This window comes from Orcinus orca, chromosome 2 (assembly GCF_937001465.1).
Source record: "Orcinus orca chromosome 2, mOrcOrc1.1, whole genome shotgun sequence".
NCBI lineage: Eukaryota > Metazoa > Chordata > Mammalia > Artiodactyla > Delphinidae > Orcinus > Orcinus orca.
This window is the reverse complement of record NC_064560.1, coordinates 66,312,168-66,340,051: the sequence shown is the minus strand read 5'-3', so window position 1 is coordinate 66,340,051 and position 27,884 is coordinate 66,312,168. Positions and strand designations below refer to the sequence as shown.

At 38.7% G+C, this 27,884-nt stretch overlaps 1 protein-coding gene across 11 annotated transcripts in view; it reads left to right on the top strand.

Annotated features, from left to right (window-relative positions):
- Positions 1-27,884, top strand: part of AKAP13 (A-kinase anchoring protein 13) — a 343,183-nt gene that overhangs the window by 267,219 nt on the left and 48,080 nt on the right. For 7 of the 11 annotated variants that reach the window (XM_033414830.2, XM_049707003.1, XM_049707002.1 and 4 more), the window contains 6 exons: positions 2,004-2,069; positions 3,990-4,182; positions 7,038-7,146; positions 16,688-16,730; positions 18,477-18,609; positions 25,364-25,538. In XM_033414830.2, coding sequence (XP_033270721.1) covers positions 2,004-2,069; positions 3,990-4,182; positions 7,038-7,146; positions 16,688-16,730; positions 18,477-18,609; positions 25,364-25,538 — 719 coding nt within the window. The remainder of the gene's footprint in view (positions 1-2,003; positions 2,070-3,989; positions 4,183-7,037; positions 7,147-16,687; positions 16,731-18,476; positions 18,610-25,363; positions 25,539-27,884) is intronic. The other 4 variants (XM_049707006.1, XM_049707005.1, XM_049707004.1 and 1 more) reach the window with 1 other exon arrangement.

The window sequence follows — 27,884 nt, the reverse complement described above, 5'->3', positions numbered from 1 at the left end:
AGCGGCCATGGCTCACGGGCCCAGCCGCTCCGCGGCATGTGGGATCCTCCCGGACCGGGGCACGAACCCGTGTCCCCTGCATCGGCAGGCGGACTCTCAACCACTGCGCCACCAGGGAAGCCCTGTTCTTGTTTTTTAAATCTGGAACTACTAAATCTCAAAGCTAAAGAACCATGAATTGTTACCTCCCCCCAGTTGAGGAATTGAGGAAATTATGATGCTCTCAAAAATACTCTTAGTTGTGAAAGGAATTTTCTGCTACTGTAGGACCATCTGCAGCTTCCTTCCTGAATCCTTAGAAAAGCTTTTCGGACATGGTTTCTGTCTCCCTGTTGTTCTTCATTCTCTTCATCCTAAATTTCATCCCAGTCTCTCACATCATTGTCATTTTCTGAGAGTAAAGGGAAGTTTAAATCTATAGGAAGAAAGACATTATTTTATTTTTCATGAATGATAAATCGGCAAAATATATTCAGTTACTAATTTTTTCTACATTCTGTTTTTAATAAATTGGCTATTTAGGCATAATATACCTTTTATTAACAGTTTAGAGATATAAAATTAATTTTCAAAGAATGGACTTCTGAATCTCGTGTGTGTCTGCCAACTATATCAACTCTTGCTTCCCTCACACAAGTAAATTATAAGTCAGTCTGGTCTTGCTTAGCAGACTAGTAGAGACATGTCTCAGGTGTGTATTTCCACTATCTGCTTTTGCACTTGTGAGCTTTATACTATTAATTTAATCTGATTTAAAATGTTTTACCATTTAAATTATTTTTAATGATATTATTTTAAAGATTTACTTTTAGAGGATCCATAGAGGTAGCTCATATTTATTCTCCCACCATTTTCCTTGTCTTTTTTCGTCTGTCAAAAACCTCCCACTTATCAACAAAACAGAGTTATCAGCTGTGTTCAAGACAAGGTGGGGTTTTTTTGGTGTCTGTAGGTCTTCCCATTTGAAGCTTCAGGAAGCTGATTGGTTTTACTGTTATCCCCCTTCTTAAAACCAAAGCATGTCACTGAGGACCTTAAAGCCAAAGTAGTAGCAGTGTTATTTTTTAAATGATAGCTTTTGTTAATCAGAAATCCTCTCCTATGGATGCAGCTCCTTTCACAGAGTATCTCATGTTTTGAATTGGTTACTTTTTGGCTGGTTATGTTTACTTAGCATTTCCAACCCCAGATTTTCTGTTCTTGCTGCTTGAGAATAAATATCAGTGCTGAGATAGTCAAGGAAATAGATGATCAAGTGGATTTTTTAAAATCTTGTGGGAAAGTGGATACAAACCTAAAATTAAGAGACACATTGCTCACCCAGTACTATAAAATTCCTTTTCTTTTTTAAGGAAAGAAATCCCTTCGTTATCATTAAAAAAATACAAGGAAACAGGATCGTTGTTCTATGCTTTATCTTTAGCATACAAGCCTAGTGCATAGGGTTTGAAGGTGAATCTGAGTGTTGACTGGATATTGTTTTGAAAGATATAAATTGTCTGGCTTAGATGGATCCTTAGTGGAGACATGAAAAAAACTGATGACTCAGTGAGCCTACCCTAGTGCAGTTTGTCATCGTTCCTTACAGTTAAGGATTAGAGACACTGTGGTAAGGGAGTTGTAGGAGTGGTGGCATGTATAGAGAGATTGTCCCCAGTGGTGGAGGTTGGAACAAAGAAGCAGCCACACATAGGGTGGATTCTCTGTTCAGTGTTCTCTAGGAGGAATTCTTGGTTTTCCAAGATTGGACTTGTTATCCTGTAAAGAATTCGCGTAGTCATTTCCAACACATTATGTAGATGGACATCAGTAGAACAATTTTAAGTTTCTATGTTTTTTGTTCCAGCCATTTTCTAAGTTCTAAATCAATGTTACATTCCTAATTTTTTGATAATCAGATAAATCTGTTTGTCTCTAACCATGCCCTTTCTTTTTAAACCCAATAATCCCATGCCTGTTTCCTCTTCTTCCATTTCTGTTTCTTCCTTTGATGTCATCCCCAGTATGAGCTGGTGTCCTTCTGGTGTGCAATACTCTGCTGCCCTGAGTGCTGACTTTAATTACAGAAGGTATGGTATTGTTGTGTGTCCAGCCACCAAAGGGGGAATCCTAAAATACGGCACTTGAGCTTTTGGCTTGGAGCTGGCTTCTGTGTGGCTAGAATGCATATGGCAGCCTGCTTTGGCTGTGAGCACAGTGTTCTGCTGCCTCTGCTGTGGGCACCACTGATCCAGTTGAAGGGGTACAGCCTAGGAGTTAGATGGTATACCCTGATGCATCCTTTTTGGCTCAAGTGGCTATAGATTTGGTGTTTTCTGCACAGAATTGTCTCCGTGGTATGATAAATCACTTTTCTGTTTGTTTTGATCTGTCCTAATTCCCAGATCCTAGGAATTCCTACATCCTGAGGAAAAAAATAACAGAAATAAGGCAGCTAATAAGATGCACTCATCTTTTTACACTTCCAAATCCACCAATCTCTTTATTTTTTTTAACATCTTTATTGGAGTACAATTGCTTTGCAATGTTGTGTTAGTTGTTGCTGTATAACAAAGTGACAAAAGACCACCAACCAATCTGTTTAGATTCCAAGCTCACAGATTCCTCATCATTGCATATTCTTCTCTCAACTAAGCAGCCAGATTTAATTACTAAAACATTTTCAGGTTTAAATTTTGTGGTAAGCATAGATCTGGCTTTCCCAGTCTTTACAAATAATTCATAATAGAAAACTAACTTTCTTCACTTAGTCTGTCTTCTTATCCCTGCTATTGAAAATGAGTTTTACAGAGACATTTATGTGTAGTTAGTCATGATTTCTATTGTCATATTGAAATAAGAAAAACAAAGTCCATTGTTTAATTTACTCACTCAAGAAAATAGAGGCATACGGTTTCAGTTCATAATAAGTAATTCGTGGCGAAAAAGAGCGAATAGAAACCCTTCTGGACTGGCATACATAAATTTTTTGTAGCAATTAACTTTGAGCAGAGATAACTAAATAGCTTCAGTATACCTTCAAATACAATTCCAGATGCTTGTAACTGAGGACATGGTCTGCTACAGCTGTATTCTGAGATCCAGTTGTAACCGGATGTGAATTATTCTGGCTAGCAACCCCAAGGATGATAGATGGCCAACCTCTCTCTATAGCCTCCTGCTTACATAAAAATGCTTTTCATTCCACAAACCACATAGTCTATTCCAGGGATCCCATTTAAGATACCAAAACTTAAGTTTGCTTTTTTCCCCTTTGTCAGTATTAAGGGGGGGGGGGAATTAAACCTCTTTTAGATGCAGTAACTTTTCAGCTTTTGCCCTTTAAGATGTCACATGTGCCTGTCTGCAGCTAACAATTCTCAGGAAACCTGTCAAAGCAGTTGTTGTCCGGGCAGGTATGCACAGATATTAATGCTCCTACGTAATGTGGGATTTCTGGGGGTGGATGCATACCTGTGAAGTTATAAAGGTCAACTAGACTATAGTTGAATGTAAAGTTATAAAGGTCCACTTGATGGATGCAAGGGCAAGTCTAGGTCTCCCTCTTTGCCTTCTGGAAGTTACTTATGCTCATATTCTCTGTGTGCCATTTCATTCTTTGACATTTGCAGAGTTCAGATTCTGGCAAAGATTGATCACATCAGATCAAGGGAAAAAAACACACATGAATAAAAGATCAATAAGCTAATGTGGCCTGTCCATATGGTATATTGAAAAATGTCTGAGAAAATGACCTTAAGTGGTTCAGCATTTGAGTAAGTTGAATGAGGTTTTTTAAAAAAAAATCTTAAGTGCAGTGTGTTTCTCAGCATACCAGGATATTTGTGGAGAACGGTAGGTGGCGCTCATGGCCATGCCCTTGCAGATGGTTTTGCTGGGTGACATAGAAATAGTTATGAGCAGGGGAGATACAGCTAAAGGGATTTTGTATCCTCCTTCCTTTCTGAAACTCAGAAATAGAATGAATTAACTCTTGGTTCTGTGTTCAGTTTCAGTCTAGAAGGCTTGACAGGAGGAGCTGGTATTGGAAACAAGTCATCCTCATCTCTGGAAGTAAACTCTTCGAACACCAAAGAGCTCAGACACCCTTTTAGTGGTGAGGAAAGGGGTGACTCGTTGGTGTCACTTTCGGAAGAGGATCTGGAATCAGGCCAGAGAGAACATAGGATGTTTGATCAGCAGGTAAGGCTGAAATGGGTATATGTTGCTAATTTGGAAAAAATTAGTTTTATTTCCCTAATATGTCCTCATATTAGGAACAAAGAAGCCAAGATTTATGTTAATATAAGGCTAGGAGCTATGATTACTTACCCACTATATAATATTCTCAGTGTAGCACACAGCAGTTTTTTAGCACTTAATACTAATTAGAGAATGCCATTAATCTGCATAGATTTAAATATTCCAGCAAAGCAAACATTTTGAAATTAGGAGAGTATCCAGGATATTAAATTGAGTTTTTCTTCTTGTCTGAGAACTTCTTTTACCACGCCAGTAGTAAAATGAGTCTTGAAGTGTATTACTTACCATTGTTAAATTTCCCAATTCTCAAAAACATATCCTAAGTTTCTCCTTCCTGGGGAAGAAAAATTCTTTGTCTCATCGCATTGTCTAAGCAACAACTAAGTATTCTCTCTGCTTCCTGTCACTGCCAAGCTACTTGAGACAGCGTCTGCACTCCCTGCCTTCTCTTTCTCCCCACCTAATGTCCACCACTATCACGCTCTTGAAATTCCTGTCTTGAAGGGTCCTGGGCTTGCTTTTCCACCGGACCAAGCGACTTTTTCTTAGTTCTCATCTTCTCTTTATCACTTACTGTCAGGGAGTTTTTGAGTTGAGAATTTGAATCGTATGCTTTTCTAGCATCCTACCCCACTGAGTCCTTTTTCCTCCTCTTCGGCCGAGGAGACTTTGGATTAACTTCTGAGAGGATTCCGGGATACACATTCAAATGAAACATGTCTAATTAAACAAACAAAAAAGTTAAACGCCTGTCTCTGAATAGGTGACTGGCATTTTAGATAGAAACGTAAGGAAACATTACAAATTAAACAAACAAAAACCTTAACCTGTTCTTTGAATCAGTGACTAAGGTTTTATGTAGAAATTTAATTTTTTATTACATCCTGCTACATAGCAATGATATGACCAAATATAAATTTGGCACTAGAGGATTACCTTAGAAATGAATGTATCGCTTATGCTCATGTGAAGGCCTAAGAGAATTTAGGCCTAAGGAAAATGCAATTGAAGGCCTAAAGGAATTTTACCTCCTTTTGGCCCCCACCCGTGGCTTCTTGGCCTGATACTTTATAGAAAAATAACAAGAATACAGAGAATATATTCATTGAAGTAAATGGTTTAGATTTATTTAGCCTAATGGTAACAGGAAGAGGGAGGAAAAAAATAGGAAACTGTAATTTGGTGACTACCGAGAGCATCTCTGACAAATGGAAAGTCTGACAAGTGAAAAAGTTGCATTTTACATGTATAGAATCCTTTGGAAGTCATTTGTTAGGACCACATAAAATACCAAAAATTGTGTGCTTGTGAACAGAATCATAGACTTAGGGCCAATATATCCCTTCCTATTCTGCTCAAGCTTTGGTGTGTGAGAACTTCAAGCCCATTTAAGTGACTTGCCTAAGCCTTGTAACTGGCTATTAGCTGAACAGTATTAAACTCAGAATTCCAGACTGTTAGTCCCACTGTTTTTTTCCATGTCTTTGAAGTAGATGACTTTTAATGAGGAAATGAGAACATTTTAATTTTCTTAATATTGTTTATATAATAACCTTTCCTGAACTGACATTCCTAGGAATTTTAGCTGTGACCCTGTTTTATAGTAAGTGATGTCTTTCTAATGGCCTTTCTGATTGAGTCTGCCTAGCTGAAGTTGTTGACAGTGTAGCACCTTGTGTGCTTAGTCTCCCAGGGGCTCTGCCCACCCATAGTTTTCCACCTTGTGTGTAACCTCAGAGTGGATATTTGAGCTGCTGGTATCACTGATGTGCACAAGTTGCCTGCAGCCAACTTCCTGTTGAAGATCTCTGCCTTTCACTGATGTCATTTTTCAGACCTCACAGTTGTATTCAAAACATAGCAGCTGTTTGCCTCAGACTCCATGGTTACCCATGGAACAAACTCTAAATAATCAGAAGTCTTTGGCGCAATTGAGTTCACCCTGGTAACGGATTTTCATTGCTTCCCTTTCGACATGCACAGATTTCAGCCTCCTATGAAGGGAAGAGATTTATGGTAATTAAAGTTAGTTGCCAATTAGAATGGCCTCTCTCAAAGCAAAAGGAGAGGGATCCCATCATCACTGGAAGCATACTAATAAACACTAGTTGACTGTCATGGGTTTTGTTGCAGGAACTTCTGCAGTGGGTTGGATTACATGGCCTTGAAGTGGCTGTGAATTTACTGAGGGAGTTCAGTTGTCAAATTCCAGTCACCCTCATGTTCATGTAGAAGCAGTGTAATCTTAGAAGAGGAAGTGAAAATGATTTAGGCTTCTGTCCAGATGCACAGGCAACTTTGCTTGTGATCTTAAAACACGTTCTACTTGTATCTCTGTTTCCAACTCTTTAAAATAAGAATGATATTACTGGTATCCTACTATATCTGTAAGTGATATTTAGATTTTCAAAGAGCAAGAACTATATGTAGTTTTGGTATTTCCAGTGAAATTATTTTTATCTGATTATGCATTCAGTAGATGTTTTATTATGCACTTACGAAGTTTGAAACATCATTAGGTATTATGAGGGTTACGAGACAACTGTAAAGGATGGATACTCTAACTATCCCCATTTTGCCGATAAGAACACTAAGGCTCAGAAAAGCTAGGTAGCTTCTCTGAAGTTGAGCAGCTGTTTTGTGGCGGGGAAGACTTCTGACTACAAAGCCTGTGCTCTTATTCCTCTTGTGTACTGCCTTATTTCCCTAGGCTGAGTCAGAATGTAAAATTCGGTGCTTATCTAGAAATATGAGAGCAGGTACTCAGAACCTGTTTACTTTTTTTTCCTTCACAGACATGTCACAGATCTAAACAACAGGGATTTAATTACTGTACATCAGCCATTTCTTCCCCATTGACAAAATCCATCTCATTAATGACCATCAGCCATCCTGGGTTGGACAGTGAGTATACTACTTTTTTAAATTAAATATATTATATTTTAAACATTTTTCCTCTCTCTCTCTTTTTTTTTTTTTTTCCCACTTTAAGACCCTATGCCGTTACCTTACAGCATTTGCCTGCCTGTTCCTCTGAATGAATGGCTCATCATTTACAAAAAAGGTGACACAGAGTTCAGTTTGGGGATCTTCCTCCTTTTACTACATAAAAATCTCCTTTACACATTAAATTCATTGTATTCTTAGGCCTAAACCTGACAAACATTTTTAAAAACTTTCTATTTTGAGATAATTTCCAGTTAAAAATAACTGTTTTTTATTTATAAATAAAAATATTTTAACTATTTATAACTATTTTCTAGTTAAAAATAACTATTTTTTAAAATAGTTGCAAAAACAGTACAAAGACTTAATCACATATTCTTCACCTGGAGCCTCCAAATGTTATCTTAACACTTGTTTTATCCATCTTGCTCCCTGTCTTTATCTCTGTCCTTAAGGATTTTTCTGAAACATTCGAAAGTAAGTTACACATATAATGCTCTTGTGTCTCAAAGATATTTTCTTATATTACCACAATACAATTATCCACATTTTATCCAGTACTAGTTTCCTGAGCTCTTTAAAAATGTCAAGCTCTTGAAGGACAGAGAGAGACTGAGATACATTTTTAGTCAGTTAAGTAAATGCCAAAAGGATTACAGCCAAAAATGATTACTGGAGCTGTATGCAGATTCAGGATCCATGACTATGAAAGTTAGTAGAGACGTCGGGCATCCACAGGCACAGAGCGTTTGCAAATTAAAGATGCTCGAAAACATATTTGAATTGGATCCAGATGTTTGCCACAGAAAGGTTTCTTTGGGAAACCCCACTTTTTTTGTTTTATTTTAAAAATAGATTTCTTTTTCATGAGTAGTTGCAGTGTGGGATCTTGATATAAAGATTTAAATTCTCATCAAAGAGAGTATGGTACATTACATTCTTTGCTGAAAGATCATGTATTCAGGAGGCTGAAGCAAAGGGTATAACCCCTCCTGGTATTTCTGGTGTTTCTTCAGCGTCCCCGGATATATAACTCATCTTAAAAGAGTTGAGGACAGGAGTAGCTGCCCTGCATTAATGGGATGTTCTGTCTCCATTTTTGACTTACTAGAGGCCTCATTTTCTTAATTTCCATGGTGGAGTTAAGGCATAATGGATAATTCTGTTAACTTCGTCCTCATTTTCATATGATTAGTACTTCAAATACCAGTCTGGCCTGTTGGACTAAAGGTGCCTAATAATGACTTATTCCCCAAGATAACAGGTACAGCCTCACAGAACTTGACTGAAACAGCAGTTCCTGTTTTTGTTTGGATCTTGGTTTGGTTTGGTTTGGTTTGGTTTTGATTTGGCTTTGGGTTAGTGGTTTTGCTGGTATAGAACGAAAATTATTATAACAAAATAGTTTATAGTGGCTTTGAACCCAGAAAACTAGAACTTGATAACCAAAGACAGTCCGTGAGGCGTTTCAACTCTGCACCCCCTCCTCCCGTGGCCTGGTGAAGGGCCTGCTCCTGCAGCAACAGCTGCCCAGTACCAACAGAATGTGGCCCGGAGAGAGAGCTTTTTCCATTGTTCTGTGACACACTCTCTTGCCTCATACATGAAACACTTCATTATTTTTCCTCCAAAAAACAAGATGGTTTTTGACTGTGCTTTCAGTTGCTAACCAGCACTCTAAATGATGCGGGTCACCCCCAGGAAACACTGTCCTCTAGCGCCAGGAACTCTGGCACATCTCGTTGCTGGGGACTTGTGGCTCAGCTCACTGAGGGGTACTGAGATCAGTAGCTGACTGCTGTCATGAGTAGAGCTTGGAGCAAGAGTCCAACCCTTTCATCAAAGTAGAGTACCCTCATTCTGATTTGTCATGTACATTTCATGCAGATTGGAATGATTAGCCAGCCCCACTTACTTCCCTAAGTTAGCATATACTATAATTGGAGGGCTCATCAACTCTAATGACAGTATTTCTCCTTAGTCCTCCCCATATACAATTAATTTTCCCAACTGTATTTTTTTATTCTGCTCTAGAAACATAAATTTTTTGCAGATGTAAAAATTCTGGCTGTTAAACAGAAGGCTAAAACTTGTATCTTGCATGCTGTGCCTTTAAGTCTCAGGGTAACTGGGTAGTTCTCGACTTGCCGCAGACACAAATCTTCATTCCAGATCCCTTAAATACTCTGCATGAGTCATCTTTGGCCATGGTCGTCCTTGCTGAAACTATCATAATTAAAACCTACCCAGTGGTTTTAAAGCCTAAAGTGTGTGGTACACTTAAGATATTTTAACTAATGCTTTATTGTAAGCACACTTAGTGGCTTTGTGACCTTGGATCCTTGAACTATTAAACAGTGCTAATAATATGATAGGGCTTAAGTTGAATTTATTTAAAATTCACATTAGCGTGTTTCCTGGCTTATGATAAGCATTTGTTATCTTTATGGAATGAGTGCACACTGTACAGGCAGTGCCAGGGTCCGTTTTTCTCTGACCAGAGTCTAAGCAATGATGAAGCAACTAGAACGTGGTCCCTCATTTTCTTTAAGTGGCTGTGTCTTATGAGTGTGCTTGTCTAGGGACAAAATACTTCCTAAACTCAGCCTTATCTCACTACTTCCCAGCTATTACTTGTGTTCTAGCTTCTACCTTGAAGGAAATTAGCTGCTTCTCCCACAACCTTTCATAGCTGTTACCATTTGAGCATTTCTGAAAACGTGTGTCCACCGAGCTGTTGTCTGGAATATCCCATCATTGGGTCACTGGCCAGATTAGAAAAACAGACAAACTCAGCATTATTCCCAAACTGGAATCTGTTTCAAAAATTCATTGATGTAGAGGACAATACCACATAAAGGCAACAACTAAAATATTTCTGTGTCATTCTCTGGGGTAGAAAGTAGATGGGCGACAGCTGATTTAGGAACCATAATGGGCAGGAAAGCTGTCCTAGCCCATGTCTTCGATTTGCTGTCTTGGTGGGGGCAACATGACAGAGGCATCTTGCCGGCTCATCTTTTTAGGGAATCAGAATAGCACTGATGCTGTGTGTGTCGTGTGGGAAAATGCCGGGGAGGACTGCCCTCAGAGGAACCGCTCCAGGAAATGTGTTCCCAACATAGGGTTGAGTGGAGACTTACAGCTTGCCAGGAGACTCAGATGGTTTCTCAGTAGAGCTTAAAAACAAACTTTATTTTTGCAGATATGGAATAATTCAGTTATTACAGACAATCCCTTAACAAGACTATATTTTTTAACTTTTCACTGCTTGCACCCAGAAGATGCTTAGAAACAGTAAACTATTTGGTTGTATCCCTGCTAAGCATATTAGTGGTGGTAATATTAAAAAGAGAATGATACCCATTAGACAATTTAACCTCCTGGGCTTCTTAATGAGATTTCATTTTGCCCTTCATTTTTCAGGGTTTGTTATCACAAAGAACGGTGTTCACAAATGGCACTTGTGCTTGGAATCATTCTCAGACCTTCACTCATGGTGTGTGAATTGACCAAGTTCCTTATGCATGTTTTGATGGCAACACTAGCTTGTAATTGTATAGCTTGCATTAGACTACGAAAGCTAAGTGGGTCTTAAGAACTTGAAGTGTGGTATTTACATATATAAAATGCACCAGATCTTCAAAGCTAAATGATCCATGTGACCAAAGATCAGGGTGGGCGTATAGAAAGTTAGGCATCGATGCTAATGAGGATATTTTATCTTTACTTTCTGTGCTTAGTTTCTCTCTCTAACTGGACAGTGGGATGAGACTTTATTGGAATACATTTATTTTCTTAGGGTAGTTCTGTTTGGAGAAGATAACATTTGACAAATTTGTCAGAACAAAAATTAAGTCAGGCAAATAGACTTTTTATGTTGGTCTTTTTGATTATATTGCAAGGCTGGAATATATATGTAGTCATTAAAGTTGAGTATGTTATAAAATTGAATCCCTGTGTTAACAGAACATATTCTTTCCATATATGTTGAAGATACTCCTTATTCATACAAGTAGGTTTCTCTTTATGATCCATGATCGAGTGACAAAAGAAGGGGATACTCTTAGATTTGGGGTAATAAGAGAGCTCATTTTCATCTCCTAAATTTACTTTACATAGGAAATACTTTAGAACACACATTAAAATGGTATCTTACTTTTGTACTCAACCATCGCTGCCTAAAAATCCAGTGTACATGAATTTGTGCCAGGTGATCTCTGTTACGAGCAGTGGCTGCACCCTGCAGTCTGTCATCACTTAGCATTTATCTGGGGTGTGGAGTGGCTTTTGTGTTGGGTAGATACAGGGCTTTTTCCTTCATTTTATTTAGGTTATTGAGCTTCTAGAAAGCCTGACAAAAGGAAATTCATTTATTAATTTGTTTATTTATTCAATAAATATTTGAGTACCTACTCTTTGCTAGGCACCAGGCTGGACAGTGGAAGGAGAGGGATGAACTTCCAGACACGGTTCCTTTTCTCACCACACTTAAGCTGATGGACATGAGAACAGTTGAGTGTAACAGAAGATGATAAATGCAGCAACTGAAAGAAACGTTGGGTGTTTAGGAGCCTCCGACTGGAGACACCAGAGAAGGCTTACTGGGGAGAAGTGATACCAGAGTCGAGACCAAGAGGAGTCTAGGAATTCGCTGGGTGAACTAGTATGTGGAAAGCTAGACTGAGGAATTTGGGCTTCTTGTCTGAGGGCAATGGAGCGATTTAAGTTGATTAAATGGATTAATTAATTGATTCAAACACTTCAGAGAGACCACACTGAAGAAAGTGTTGGGGAGGAGAGGCTGGTAGATCAGTAGAAGGCTATTGCAGGATTCTGGTGAGAGTAGATGGTGGCCTGAACCAGGCCGTAGAGCACTGGCAGTAGGGGAAAAGTTGATGTTCAGAGAATTCTAGAAGGCAAAATCAGAAGGACTGAGTGATGTGATAAGAGGATTCAAGGATGGTACCCAGGTTTGTGTTCTGGATAGTTAGATGTTAGGTACCACTCACCAAAGGAAGGAATAAAGGAGGAGGAACAGGTCAGGAGGAAGGGGATAAGTTGATATATGCACTTGTTCAGTTTGAGCTCTGGGATATCCACCCACAGGTGGGCAGTGAGATGAATGAGGCTTGAATTCAAAGGAGAGACCTGGCTTGAAAATAGAAAGTTGTGGAGTCACCACTATATCACATGCAGATTGTACTCAAAGGGGAGACAGTGAATGAGGGGGTTGGGGGTGAGGGGGAAGAGAGCCAAGTACGGGATCCTGAGGGACACTCCAGGCGTTTCCTTACTTTGAAGGAAAAAAAACTCCAGCTGTAAATGATGACTGTGAAAAGTAATATACTTCATGTTTTCATAATCTAACAAGTACGTATTTGTTGGATGAGTTTTCTTAAGCTGCTTTAGAATTCTGCCATATTCAGAAATAAAGATGAAAATGTGAGTACATTACGTTGTCCACCTAGACGCCTCTCCTGGAATCATCCAGGCCAGTGACATTATTCTCGGCACTGTGGGTCTGAGGTGCCTTTCACTCTGTTCTGGTATGATCTGCGTGCTCTAACATCTTCTGTCCACCCACTCCTCAGCCCAGCAGCAGATGCAGCCAACAAGGCGGATCTCCTTCTCCGTCAGCATCTCTCCGCTCCTCCTTAAGTCTAAAACTCTCTTTTCTCTTGGCTCTTCTTATTCCAGTTGTGAGGAGGAAGAGTTGCATAGTAAGTAAGCAACTTTGGGGTCCAATGGCTGTTCTCCAGTGTCTGACCAGTGCTGAAAATGCTGTAGGCTTGGTACTAAGAAATTTGGGGACTTTTCTCCCCTTGCATGTCATCATTTCTAAGTCATTCGTCTTCATGCTTTGCTTTGAAAATTAATTTGGATAAAACAACAAAGTTTTTGTCGTCTCTACACTACCAGTGCTGACAGATCTAGTGACCTGATTCCAGGTCCTGAGACACCCTCTCAGAACAGAGATACCTTCAAAGGCATAAGGGCTTCCCATCCCACCTTGTACCTTTTGTAATGCTGAGTAGTAATTTCACAAAACTTTCCATTTGATCATGTAAATTTCATTTTCATTATTTTGCTTTTTTTGTCTCATGGGACAGATACCTAGATGTCCACTTGTGATACTTAAAAACTAATGTTAAACTTTTTTCTTCTCACCTTTCAGACCATTTCTTTTTCTTTTTTTTTTTTTTTTTTAATCTTTGTCAGTTTTTTGTTTGTTTTTGGAGTTTTCTTGGCCATGCTGCACGGCTTGTGGGATCTCAGTTCCCCAACCAGGGATTTAACCCGGCCATGGCAGTGAAAGCCTGGAATCCTAACCACTGGGCCACCAGGGAACTCCCCCAGACCATTTATTTAAGAATACCTTTTCTTTGAGATTAAACCACATGCATTATTGGGTGGAAGTTAGATATTTGTTTCCCTACCTTTTCTCCTTTTGAACTTTTATTTTTCAATCCTCTTACTACACTGTAGGTTTCAGATTATTATATTGTTACTTGATAATAACCTAGTTTAAAAACTTTATAAGGTATCAGTTTTAGTAAGTTTGGAGAGGAAATGAGTCCCCCCACCCCCATGAAAATCACTGTTCTCAATTGTGCAGGATTTCTAGATGATTCCAGGATTGCTATTTTTAATGGAAAAACTACTTCTAATATAAAGTTAAATAATAAATTATTTTCATTTCATATAACTCATATGAGTCTCAGGCAATTACAATATCCATATGATTAAGCATCCTAATTCCCTACCACTTGCTGATCCTAAGTTTTAGCAATATTTAAATATTAATATTTAAGCAATATCAAGCTCAGGGTGACAATTTTGCATTGTTCTTAAAGGAAAGTGACTTATGCACAAATGAAGTCTTGTATGTTCAATATTTTCTCACAATTAAAAGGCATTTGGTTTAGGCACACAAGATATTCAGTCTATACCAGTTGTCATAGGAGGGAAGTTGTGAAAATCCATCTGCAACTTTGAGTGTTCAGAAATTCTCAAAGCTGTTTCATCTCAAAGTATTTGTAATATGCTGGGAAATAGGTCAGCACGGCAAAAAAAAAACTAAGGTCCCAGTAGTATTTCTTCTACCACTAGTAAAATTATGACTGGTTATTCAGTAAATCAGCACTGGTTACTCAGTTAGTCCAACCTGATGTAATCATAAAAGTATAGAAGCTTGAAGAAACCTTTGAATCAAATATCCAGCATTCCTCAGAATGTGTTCCTTAAACTCAAAAATACAGTGAGAATTATGGGGAAGGGGGAAAAGGAAGAAAAAGAAAGGGCTGGTTCTTGGCCATATAAATTTAGGAAACTGTTCTAAGCAGGTTTCAAAGGCTAATGTGTATATTGTGAATTTCCAAGGCAGCATTCAGTATGCGGTGTTTCCCAGACTTACTAACCTAGGTAACTACAGTATGTTCATGATGATGTGTAACATCTCATGAGACGAGTGTTCCAAGGAACATACTTTAAAAAATATTGACTGTGTCCATCCAGTAGTTCCAGTCCTGGAATGTTGTTATATTAGGTCTGCAGGTTATTTCATGCCTTTTAAAAAAAAGGTCTAGTTGAAATATGCTATTTACGTGCAACAGTACTTCATAGGCTAACTTCAGTGACAGATTTCTACAATCATATCATGGAAGTAACATTGGTTATATCATATTCTTAGATGCCCTGAAAAGTTGATGATACTTTAGGAATTTCAGGGGCATTGATTTTAGAAACATTGGTGGATTAATCACTGTTTTCAGAACCACATCTCAGAGGTCATAGTAAATGAATTAAAATACCTTTCAGCAGCCAAAAAGTTGGAAATCCTTATAGGAGTCATAGATTCTCCCAGTATTCAAATCACGTATTTGTTTTTAGTTTATTTGACAGAGACCTTCTGGGAGCTTATTCTTGGCCATGCTCTTTGCTGGTTGGTGTTTTTCTTTATGGGTTTTATTTTTACTTTGTTCATATCACTAGGGTGGTAACTTACTAGGTAATTGATAAAGTGTACAACAGAATCCTGGCAGCCTGAGAGAATTTAATGCTGTTTATATCATTCAGGGCTCCTTGAGTGGAAAAAATTTTAAAGCCCCCAAATCTAAACCATACTCTTGATTTTTGTTTAAGTAAATTAAGGCATTCTGATGTTAAAATGCTGATGGTTTCACACCTAGATCATGCAGGGCTGGAAGATAGATCCCGGATCTTACTCTTCATCTTTCTCTTTCTTCTGGCTACTGTTACCATGCATTATAACTGAAATAGAAGAACCCCAAATACGTAAAAGGAAAAACTATAGAAGGCAATCTTTTGAAGACTTAGAATTCATTTTTAAGTTTCTCATGCATTATTGCCACCTGTTGGCTGTATGTTAGTAATAACTTCAACTTTGCATTTCTATTCAGAATCTGGAACAATTTGGAGTTTTTAAGAGTTCCAAATGCTGGTAATCTGGTAGTGGAACATTTTCAAATCTCTATCAAATTAAAGTTTTACTCACAGTAACCTCAAGGAGAAAGGGTGTGTTTTGTCCACATTATAACAGTAGTTATACAGAGCAACCTTTGACTACCTGGAATCATACACCGAAAGTGTTTCTATACCTGATCTCCTAAAACCTTGGAAACCATTAATCATTGTGTGATTGTGGCCTTTCTCTCATCTAAGTCCTAAAGTAGCTCAACCTTGATTAACATGTCGTAGGTAAAATAATGGTATTGTTCCTTTTGTATTTGTTCTACTTATTGTCCTAGCTGACTTAGCCTTAGATTTAATGACCCATTTTAGTTTACGGTCTGATAGTTGTGGAAGGAGGAAAAATGTATCTGGCCTACTCATTTGATCAGTATCAACCTGGAAAGAACCTTAGCATCTGTTTTATCTTCTTTATTTCATAGATGAAGAAATGAAATCCAGAGATCTCACCCCAAATTAGTGGCAGGGCCTAGACCTTATAGGCTAGCTCTGATGCTCTTTCCTGTTCACTAATCCATTTCTAGGAATGCTTAAGAAAATATCAGACCTATATTAGCTAGATTTGTAGCATAGAAATACATGACAGCAAAATTAACAGCATACAGGATGACATTTAATTTCCTTTTGTATATTTCTCCCCTGACATCATCTCAGAAAGATGGCCTATGGACTCTGTACCTTCACGAGAACAGGAATTAAACGTGCATTTGAGCTTTTTTTTTTTAAGTTGATTTGGGGTTTGTTTGGTTACTTGAATCCTGGATTAAAATTTTTTTCCACATGGGAAATTCACTCCCCACTGCTGCCAATTTTCCAGTTCTGATTTGAGGGTTTCATTTTTAATTTTCCCTCTTCCAAACCCTCATGAGGAGAAGGCATCCCACACTGGCTTTCAAAGGCTATTTTTGCTTTATCTGTGTCAGTCGTAAAAACGTTAAACATTTTATCTGTTATCCAGGTAAAATCCTTTTGTTCTAACTTTTATTCTACCGTTCTTGTTTTCTAGATTCACGGCCCTTCCACAGCACCAATGCTAATCTGACTGAGAGGTACTATATACTTATTTTGTTACTCCTTTTCCCAAGATGAAATAAAGGAAATCCGAAATGTCTTACGGCATTTAGGCAAACTAAGTTAATTGAGCTCATTGGAATCTTACTTCCTTGACTGATAAATTTGGAATAATGGTCAGAAATGTTTTTTTAATGAAAGCTATATCCTTTTTAATTAATGTCTTGAATAGTTTTCCACCTTTATTCTTTACACCATCTGAATAATAAAGATTATTGTTTGCATTTATTCACATAAGGATACACTTATATTTACCTTTATGAACTTTGCACTCTTTGCTTATGGGAATTTATAATTCCTAAGTCTTAAGAACATTTTGTTTCATAATTTGTGTGTGTGTGTTTGTGTTAATGCAGTATTGCTGCCTTCTTAGCCATTTTAAGCTTTAAAGCTATTTTCTTTTGTATACATTGATATGGTACACACCTCTGTCCAAATAAGTGAATTGGTTCTTTACTTGACAGCAGGCAAAAGATTGCTATTTTGACTCATTGTTTATTTTTGTATTCCTCTTTTCAAGCTTTTGAGATTAAATATTCTAATTTAAGCATAAATGGGGTTCTGACTGTTACCCCACAGTGTTTTTTAAGTCGCCTTCCTTTTCACAAAGGCGTCAGCTGTGACTCAGTGATCCAGAACTCTCTCAATATGAGTGCTCTTCTTTGCACTTCTGTCATAGTTTACCTATTCTTCGTTCTTTCTAGAGTGGTGATTTTCACACCATTTCCCCTTTATCTTAGTAACAGACTGCCTTATATTGTAAACAATATTTTATATATAAATAGACTTTAGCTACTGACTAGGACCCTTGTGGTTCTGCCTGTCTGCCCTCTCACAGAGGCCCTTGAGGCAAACACTACTTTCTATGGAAAACTTCTAATATAACTGTTCGAGAACACCTAGGAAAAGTAGTTTGAATATTTCTATATAATAGATTATGTATACAACTGTACATAATTGTATATGTATACAAATTATTATGTGTACAAGGGCCCAGCATTCTTTGAGGAAATCAACCTTTGTGAATTTCCTAGGGTCCAGACATGCCCATCATGGATGAACTTAGAATACAGGTGTCCTAAACAAGTAGGTCAGTGCATCTGGATCTCTGTGAAACTCTAGAATGGATCTTTCTACACTAGGTGTCAGTTTTGCCTGCCGTTTTGCCTGCCTAAAATTGTGCATAGCTGAATTCATGTATTGATTGTCCAGTGTGCCAGAGGACCGAAAAAGAGGTGTGATCTCTGCTGTTAGGGAACTTGGATATCCATTCAGTCATAAAAATTCCTTGGTTTGCATCACATATACGGGTTTCTTTTCAAACACGTATTTAATGCAAAGAAGTTTATAAATGGGTGCTTAGATTTTAAAATTTCAGATAAAATAATTAATGAATAATTGATCTTTAGACTCTATCATCAGATCACAAAAGCCCATTAGTAAAACACTAATAAGTGATGTAAGAAAACTTAGCCAAGCTTTGACATTAGAACATGGGCATTCTGGCGTGCTCTGTTCTCAGATAGATATTATTATATAAAACCATTCAGCAGCCTCTGTCCACCTCTTATTCCTTTTCCCATTTTCATGTGAATATATAAGTTGGCTGTGACTTGTAGCTAAAATTAATACATGACGATGGTTACAAAGAATTATATGTAGAGCATTGTAATTTTTAAAACTCAACTTCTGTAATCTTTTTAAAAACTCTTTTTTCTCTTTAGTATAACAGAAGAGAACTTTAATTTCCTGCCACAAAGCCCCTCCAAGAAAGACTTTGAAGGGAAGAGTGGAACAAAAGTCAGTCGTACGTTCAGCTACATCAAGAATAAAATGTCCAGCAGTAAGAAGAGCAGGGTAAGTACTCTCGTGGGCGCTTCTGTGTGGCCACCTCAGCAGGCCCTCAGTAGGCTCCAGGCACAACCTGCACACACCAGGAAACTAATTAAATGATGGGGACAGGTGGAAATAAGTTCAGAGATGCTGGCTCAAATAGCCTAATATTTGAAGAAGACTAACAGCAAGGAAAATAACAATAAGAGGTGATACCACCAATTGAGTTTTTACTATAGGCTAAGAACTTTCCATATAGAATCTCATTTAATCCTTTCTGCAACCGTGTATGGTAGATATTATCTCCCTTTTCTAGGAGTAAGGTACCTTATCTGGGAAAAATAAGGAAATAAAAATTACCTGTAATAATTCCACGTAGAGATAACTATTCTTCTAATATTTTTTTCATGTATTTTTAGAAAGAAAGGGGTAATAAAAGGCATTAACTTTCTTATACCAATTCCTGGTGCTAAACCAAAAGATTCCATTTCAAATTAGTGGGGAAAAACTTTCTGCCTCGCACTCCCCTACACTCTATTCACCCACCCAAACTCCAGCAAAGTAAGAAGAAAAAAAAAAAAGGGAAATCAGTTACGGAATTCTTGCACAGGAATCACTATATATGTGTGTGTGTGTTAGACACATATACACAGGTACGTACGTACTTAGAAGTATGGGAATAAACAAGCACTGGACGCCAAGGGTATCGTTGTAAAAGTGCACGCACCACGCCACCCACACCCCCGCCACCAGCGCAAACGCAGACAAGCTTCTTAGGTAAGTGGGCTGGTAGAAATAGAGCCAATGTACTTTACTGAGTTTTGTAAATAAGATCTCTTTCTTTTAGCAGATACTAGATTTGGTCATCACTCAGATAAATTTTTCCACAAAACCTGCCACCAGAATTGTGTTTTCTCTTCATTTCTCCTGCCCAAATGAAGAATGGACAGAAAATGGGCAAACTGGAAAAGATGCAAAGAGTCTAGCAAATCGGGAACTATTATTTTACAAATAAATAGTGTAAAATGTAGAAATGATACTTAATTTTGGAATAATAAATTCATAATTTTCTAGGGGAAAAAAGAGTCTTGCAAATCGTTTCTAGAATAGTCACATATTTAAGCATTAACTTTATGCTTAGCCTTGGTTTTTTTTGGGTTTTTTTTTTTTTTTTTTTTTTTTTTTTTTGTGGTACGCGGGCCTCTCACTGTTGTGGCCTCTCCCACTGCGGAGCACAGGCTCCGGACGTGCAGGCTCAGCGGCCATGGCTCATGGGCCCAGCCGCTCCGCGGCATGTGGGATCTTCCCGGACCGGGGCACGAACCCGCGTCCCCTGCATCGGCAGGCGGACTCTCAACCACTGCGCCACCAGGGAAACCCAGCCTTGTTTTATAATTCAAAAAAATTAAGGTTAAAGAGGGCAGAATGCTTATCATTATCCTACATATGGCAGCAAGGCTTAAAATAGAACCATATCTATCTTACTTATCACTGCTCGCTTGGACACTGGTTGGCATCAACAAAAGAAAATCTCCTTGAAAGTTCAGTATAATTTGGCCAAATATTATTGAGTGGCTTCTGTAATCAGCATTCTGCTAGGTACTAACAAGCACCCAGAAGAACCAAAGCCACATAGTCTTTACCTTGAAAATTTTTATGATCTGTTTGGATGATTTCAGATGTTTCTGTTGTTTTTTATCTTGTTTTTAAAATGTGGACTCTTTTCTTCAAACAAACTTTTTAATTGGAAGACCAGTATAAAGTGGAGATCCCCCTTTCCATCCACCCCCTACTACCACTGACTTAAGGGCAGAGCAGTGAATACACCACTGATCGCATTGACGAGGTAATACAAACAGACAAGAATGAAATGATGTAAGACTGAATTTAGAAACTGGGACCTGACCTTTAAAAAAGTCTCGCACCAGCCTCCTTATTTTACAGACTGAAGCGCAGAGAAGTATGCTTCAGGTAACAGACTAGATCATATCTTGTGATCTAACTTCTAGCAAGTAGAACTCTTCATTTCATGTTCACTCTTCAACAAGAGTGAACTGTTACTGCACAGTATCTTTTTCCTTTAACTTTTTTCATAACCTCAAAGGACTGGAGTTTGCTAGTAGGGGGATGAAGAGAAGGGGCAGGAGAAAAGAAGGCAATTTGTGTACAAGTGCAGCCTGTCGTCAGTGGCAAGATGGCATCAGTTGACCTGTCACCTCCCATCTTCTCCTTTGTCAAAGTGACAGCACTCTTTTGCAATGAGGCTGCTTCCTCTTTCAGGCTCTTGGCTTCAAGGTTTGATCTCTGGGGGCTTGTGCTATCTCTAGTGATGGAAATTCACAAAAAGTTACAAATCTGTAACCCTGGATTGCAATTCTTTTCACATTATCAGGGGTTTAGGTGCCCCAGTAGCCAAATATATTAAGAAGCTTAAGAGTCACCTTTGATCATTGTTACTAGCTCACTTTAAATAAGGTTGTTTTATCCCCCCATAGGACAGCTCAGCTTTTGTCAATGTACCAAAGATAGTAAGAAATAGGGGAAATGGTGAAGTAATATATTTTATGTTAAAATTAAATACCTTCTCTTTATTTGCCATTGTACCCACAGGAGAGCTTTACCATTCAGAAGTATTTTATTCTCTAAAGGATAACACAAAAATAAGTGAATAATTCCTTGGTGTGATGATGCTAGCTCTACTCTTTTCCTTAACTGTTGAATAATGTTAGTTCTCCATAATGCTTAAAAAATTGAAGATGCTACTATAAATGTTAGCACTGGTTTTTATGTTAATTAGTATAAGCACTCTATAGTATATATAATATACTATGTATAACATAGTATACACTATATATATTATACATATATTCTCATACCTGTAGCCAGTATATGAGAAATTTGGGGGAAATTGAGTACTCATCCTTTATATGTCCTTTTAAGAATTCTCATTAACTGGCATGAGTTATTAGGTAAATATTTGAATCTTTTTTTGAAAGAGGGAGAACCTAAACAGGAAGTATAACAGGAAGACTGGCAGTTTCTGCTTTTGTCTTTTAGTATCTTTAAGAGGTAGTACTGTTTCCTGCTAAGTAAGTTTACTTGCTGCAGAGTATTTAAACACTAATATGCATAATGTCCGCATTCACAGAGGGAGTGGGGTGACCCTCTTTAAACCATCCTGTCACACTGATTTTCTTTTTTCTAAGCTTTCCTCTTTGCAAACAACAGGGAGACAGTTAGGGATGTTTGAGACAAATTCTTAATCTGACTTGAAGCAGGCATTTTCGGATGTAAGGATCAGACTCCTGCACAGCTGTTTATGTACTCCATGACTTTGTAACAAGACATTCAGCTTCAACTCCCAGTTCCTGTGGTGTGTCTAAAAAAGAACTAAACCCCTCCGCCTTTCAAAGGTGCCGACTAGGGTAGAGTTGTGTTTGCAAAGGCTTAAATCAGCATTAGATACCATTATCTCTCTCGTTCCTTCTTTGATTAAAGACCTGCAGTGTGACAGTTGCTTAATCACAGCATGCTCCACAGTTTTCCAGAAAGTTCTCTGATTTTTTTTTAATTATAATTACTTGTCTCAAGTGGTAGGTTTAGAAAAACGAAAATATCACTTTCCCTCATAGTATCCTAGTATAGTTGTTACCTGCAGTTTTCTCTTTAAATATTGTTAGTTTCTATTTCCCCAGCACACAGGTTTAAAAAGCATTTTGGCAGGTGTTAAGGAAAAGTCAGACTTCAGGAAACTACCAATCACCGCCTTACCCACAGGCACGACTTCACTAAAAAAAGTTTTCTTTGTAAATGTATTGCTTTTTATAAAATGAGCACATCTAATTAAATAGATGTGTTCTTTAACTTCTGGTGTTAAAAAATCGGCCTCAATCTTGCCAGAGTTCCCATCTTGCAACTTAAGTACTGTCCACACACACTGTTAGGGGGAATTTGTTCTCGTTCGTGTCCGGTGTTCTTTGTAACTAGGGTGGTTGGCTGTACTGGCAGCGTGCAAATAGTTAAGCTTGTCTTAAGGAAACAAACAGCCTCAGCCCTCCCTCCTTCCCTTTCTCAACCAGTCCGTGGCTTCCTCTTACCGTTTCTCTAATGGTTGCTCTGATGGCAGCTCGAAGCTGCTGGGCTGTGCCCCGCCGGCATGAGCCCCTCCTTCCGTGAGAACACATTTCCTGGCATGGGGATCGAATCATGTCGGTAAAATGGGGTCGGTTTCAAGAAGCACCCCTTATAACAGTGAGATTCATAGGACTAAAACATGGGGAGGTAAGCGCCTGACTTCTTTAAAGCACTAACCTAATAAATACAGAAAGAGACAGTGGAGTTTATTGTTTTGTGTTGTTTTTATCCCTGGAGGAGCTAGTTTGGATTGTTGCAAAGGATGAGGAAATAATTTATTATCTATTCAGATTCGAAGAGCATTGCAAGACTTGAGAGAGTTGCCATAGAAGATTTTCTGTTTTTCTTTTTTTTTTTTTAAGGTAGAAATGAGGTTTTTTTTCTTTAAATTTATTTATTTTTTGGCTGCGTTGGGTCTTTGTTGCTGCACGCGGGCTTTCTCTAGTTGCAGCAAACGGGGACTATTCATTGCGGTGCGCGGGCTTCTCATTGCAGTGGCTTCTCTTGTTGCGGAGCACGGGCTCTAGGTGCGTGGGCTTCAGTAGTTGCAGCACGTGGGCTCAGTAGTTGTGGCTCATGGGCTCTAGAGCGCAGGCTCAGTAGTTGTGGCGCATGGGCTTTGTTGCTCCATGGCATGTGGGATCTTCCCGGACCAAGGCTCAAACCCGCGTCCTCTGTATTGGCAGGTGGATTCTTAACCACTGCGCCACCAGGGAAGTCCCCATAGAAGATTTTCTTAACTCTTACAGCATGCTTTTTTTTAAGCTTTCTTGAGCAAAATGTCAGGTGCTTTTCAGTTTAACATTTAATGTATGAAGAAGCCTTTAGCAAAATTTAGTTAGAAGAAAGAAATTATTAGAAAAACTCAATTTTTATTATTTTCATTAGTTTTGCATACTTTAGCAGTTACGAATTTTCACTCAGAGCAGTTTCCTGTTTTGTAAAGTGAAGTAGTTTGTTTTTCTCCCTTCCTCTCCATTATTTTTTATGGTTCTAAAGTGTAGCAATTTGGCTCTTAGAGTTTTATGATATTCATTCTGTTAACAAAGGAGTTTACATGAATCATAGACTTAGCAAATATTCACCATTTCAGTATAGCAGATGGGTTCTGAATAGGAAGTCAGAAGACCTGGGTTCTGATTTTAACTGCAGATCATTTGCTGTGTGACCTTCTGTGAGTCAACAGACCTCTCCAGCCCTTTGCAGTAGAGCGTAGTGAATGAGAGCTGAGCTTTAGAGTTGGCAGATCTGGAACTTAATTCCAGCTTGGGCAGTTACTGGTGTGCGGCCTCCAGTACAGTATGAGACATCTCTAAGCCTCAGTCTCCTCAAATGTGAAATGGAGATCATAGCTGGTACTTAGTTCATTGGGTTGTACCCAATGTATGAGAAAATTCATGTCAATTGTATACTACAGTGCTTGGCACACAGTAACTGTTCAAACTTTTAGCTGCTATTTATTATCTTGCTCTTTTCAGTTAGAACATGGGAAGCATAATGCCCACCCTACTCACCTCAGAATTATTGAATCAGATGAAATAATGTATGTAGAAGGCATTGATTTAAAATGTAAGGCATTTGGTAGTTGTCAGGATCACTGACTCTGGGGTATCTATTTTCCAGGAATTTTTTTAGATTACAATAGTCGTATTGTATGCCCTGGAAAATGGGTACCCCAGGGCTAGTGGTGATGACAACTAATAAATGCATTCTACCTACCTCTGTGAATTGTAGTTCATGGTCCAGTTAGTTTGAAAGAGAATTATTCATTTGGTATAGGTTAACCAGCCGAGCGTGTGCCTAACCGTGTTTGTGAAGGACCTCTTGTGGAGAGCATATAGTTAGACCCCACAGCCCTCGTCTCTTGACAGTAGTGTGTACCTGAAATGTCCCTGGCTGCTTTGGGTATTTTATTAAGGATCTAGCACTCATTAGTATTTCTTTAAATTTTTAGGGTTTAAATCCCTCCTCCCCCAATTTGAAAATTGGGCCAAAGTTAATATCTGTGAACCTTGAAATTCTAATTAGTAAGAATAGAAAATGTATATGTGGGGGGATAGTTAATATTTCTGGCTAGAGTAAGGGAGGAAACATCAGAGATGTGCCCTCACGTGGGGATATGTGATGGCTGGGAGGCAATCAGAGGGGACCCTCGAGTCATTTTTGATGCTGCCCAATCATCTTTCCTCTCCCTCAGACTGGTCCCAGAACTGTCACCATCCTTTCTTCTGCTTCCTGCCTGCAGCTGGCCCTGAGCTCATTGCCAGCTTCCCCCATGGGCCGAGCTGTGGCTCACTGAGGAGGATTCACGGCCACTGCAGACTCCTCCTCCAGCACCAGAAGCCTCTTTCTCTCTGGTGCTGGTCATTGGGCAATGAATGTGTCTGTTGGCGTAAATAACCAGTGAATAAGCCACTGACAGAACTGTTTAGCCTTCCCAGTCCTCTTAAGGTTTTTCTAACGTAGCTCAAATGCCCACAGGTTAATAAAAAAAAATTTTGTCCAGGACAGTGTTCCGAATTTTCATCCAAAACATTCACCAGCCACTGTTGACCACATGCCAGCTGGGTACCCTTCCAGAAGGGAAGGCCTTCTAGTGTTAACTGAAGGCCTTCAGTTAACTGTCGATTGTTTTCTTTGGCAGGAAAAGGAAAAGGAGAAAGATAAAATTAAGGAGAAGGAGAAAGATGCCAAAGAGAAGGAGAAGGACAAGAAGACTCTGAACGGGCACACTTTCAGTTCCATCCCTATTGTGGGTCCCATCAGCTGTAGCCAGTGCACGAAGCCTTTCACCAACAAAGACGCCTATACTTGTGCAAGTAAGAGATGTGCTTCTTCCTGTGTGACGGAACGCTCTTGGCTCAGAGAAACTCATTTCTAGTTTCCTGTCCTTCCCACCCCTAATCTGTTCCTCGTTTATGTGTAGAAGTAGCCCTTTTTCTATCTCTCTTTAAATAGCATTGAAGAAATTAATTCTAGATATATAACATACAGCCTATAATTTTTTCAGACAGCCCAATTTTAAATATCCTGTCCTTTTGTCCCTAAGCCACTACCTTATTCCAGAAGTCCATGTCAGCATGAAAACAGTCTCATAACCTCAAACCCTCAAGCTACCCAGCAGTCCCTTGTCAGGTCGTATATGCTCATATTTTACTCTAGTACTTTGGTGTATGCTTCAGCCATTGACCAACGTCGAGTCATGGAAACTGCCAAGGGAGAGGGAGAGTACCTTCGCGTGCAGAGACGTTCCGTATTGACCTCTTGCTGACCTGCTTACTACCACCTTAAAGCCAAGTCTGTTAACTGAACATGGTTCCTGGTTTTGACGATATGCTCTGAGACAGAGGATGGCTAACTTTTTCTGTCTAGATAGCAGACTTCTTAGACTTCATGGGCAATACAGTCTCTGCCACACTACTGAACTCCGCTGCTGTAGTGCAAAAGCAGCCATAGATAATACATAAACCAATGAGCATGGCTGTGTTCCAGTAAAACTTCATTTATGGGCAGTGAAATTTGAATTTCATGTTATTTTCATGTGTCATGGAATATTAGTCTTTTCTATTTTTTCAACCATTTAAAAATGTAAAAACCCTTTGTAGTTCATGGGCCATACAAAAATAGGTTACAGGCCAGATTTGGCCCACAGGCTGTTAATTTGCAGATCCTTGCTCTGAGGCACTACATCTCAGAATTTTGTGGTTGCACACAGATAGAAAGTAATAATATTCATAGTGCACACCAAGGAAAATCAAGGAGGCTGCTTGTGGTCAGAAGTGGCCAGTGTAAAGGTCCGCTCTTCCAGAGGCTGAGGTGATTCGGATCTTGTCATACCTGTAACCAATTCAGACCAAATAGTCACTAACTCAGACTCCAAGAAGCACTTCTCAGACCATGATGTCATGACATTGTCTTGATTTCAGTCACTTATGTGAAGTATCCCAAGTGATCTGTTACTAAAAATAGTTAACTTACTGAAATTTGAAATGTTTAAAACTTTATTTCAGCAGAGTCTAAGTTACTGCAATAATAATTTCCACTCACTTGCTTCCTTGATATTTAGAGAAAGAGTGGAGTGACAGCTGGCACACAGCCTATCTTATCCACGCTGCAGCTGTTGTGACTTTTTAAACGACTGGCATTAACACTCACGTGCTTGTAAAATGCTTCTTATGGATATATTATACCCCAGTATTGTCTACAGCCATATTTGTTTTACTGTCCTATTTTTTTTTTAAAGAAAACTTCTGGGGGGCTCTCATCTCTTTTTTCATCCTCGTGTGCAGATATCACACACATTTATGTCCTCCTTCATGTGTGACTTACTGGGACGATGATAACGACTCCAGCATAGTAATACATTTTATGTGACCTCGAGACTGTCACTGTTCAATATCCCCCCAGCATGTTACTCTGGAGCCCAGGTTCTAATAGGACTCATTCTTAGGACACCAGTCACCAGTTTAGTTTCTTAGCCACTGGACACAGACAGCTTCTCAATACTAGAATAACTTGGTTGTCTAGGGCAGTAGTCACCAAGCACTTTTTAGTATGTTTATCTATCATTAAAACATACTTAGTCTACTCACACGGGGTATGTGTGTGTGTGTAATGTGTGTGTAAAAAATTACGTACATGTCCTATACTATAATTACAAGGAGCTCATTCTAGGAATGAGAAGTCAGGTTTGCCATTTTCTTGTTTGCTGGTTAGTTATTAGTCTTCTTAATATTGTCCTAGATGCACAGTTTCTTTGCAGGAATTTGTCTCTTTTTCATTTTATTTTAGTTGAAACTAAATATAATTTATAAGTTTACTTTATTGAGCACCTGTAAATTTCCATTCATCACAAGATGCTGAAAGTAAACGAATGAGGAAGCTGTTACACATCCCTGACCTACCTTCCGAGGGCCTCTTCTTCCTTCCAGAATCCTCTAGGATCAAACATAACAGGAAGCTGCCTAACATTAAGGCTGAGTGAGCCACCCATTTATCAGTCTATATATTAACTCCATTTCTCTTTTAAGTCAATATAAGTGAGAGCTGTAAAAATTTCCTCCTCTATTTCAAAGAATCATTTTGTGCATCCCTCTTGCCAAGTGCCTGATCTCCATTTTGGGAGAACTGGTCTCAGAGAAGAATAGGGGAAGGTCATATTTCTT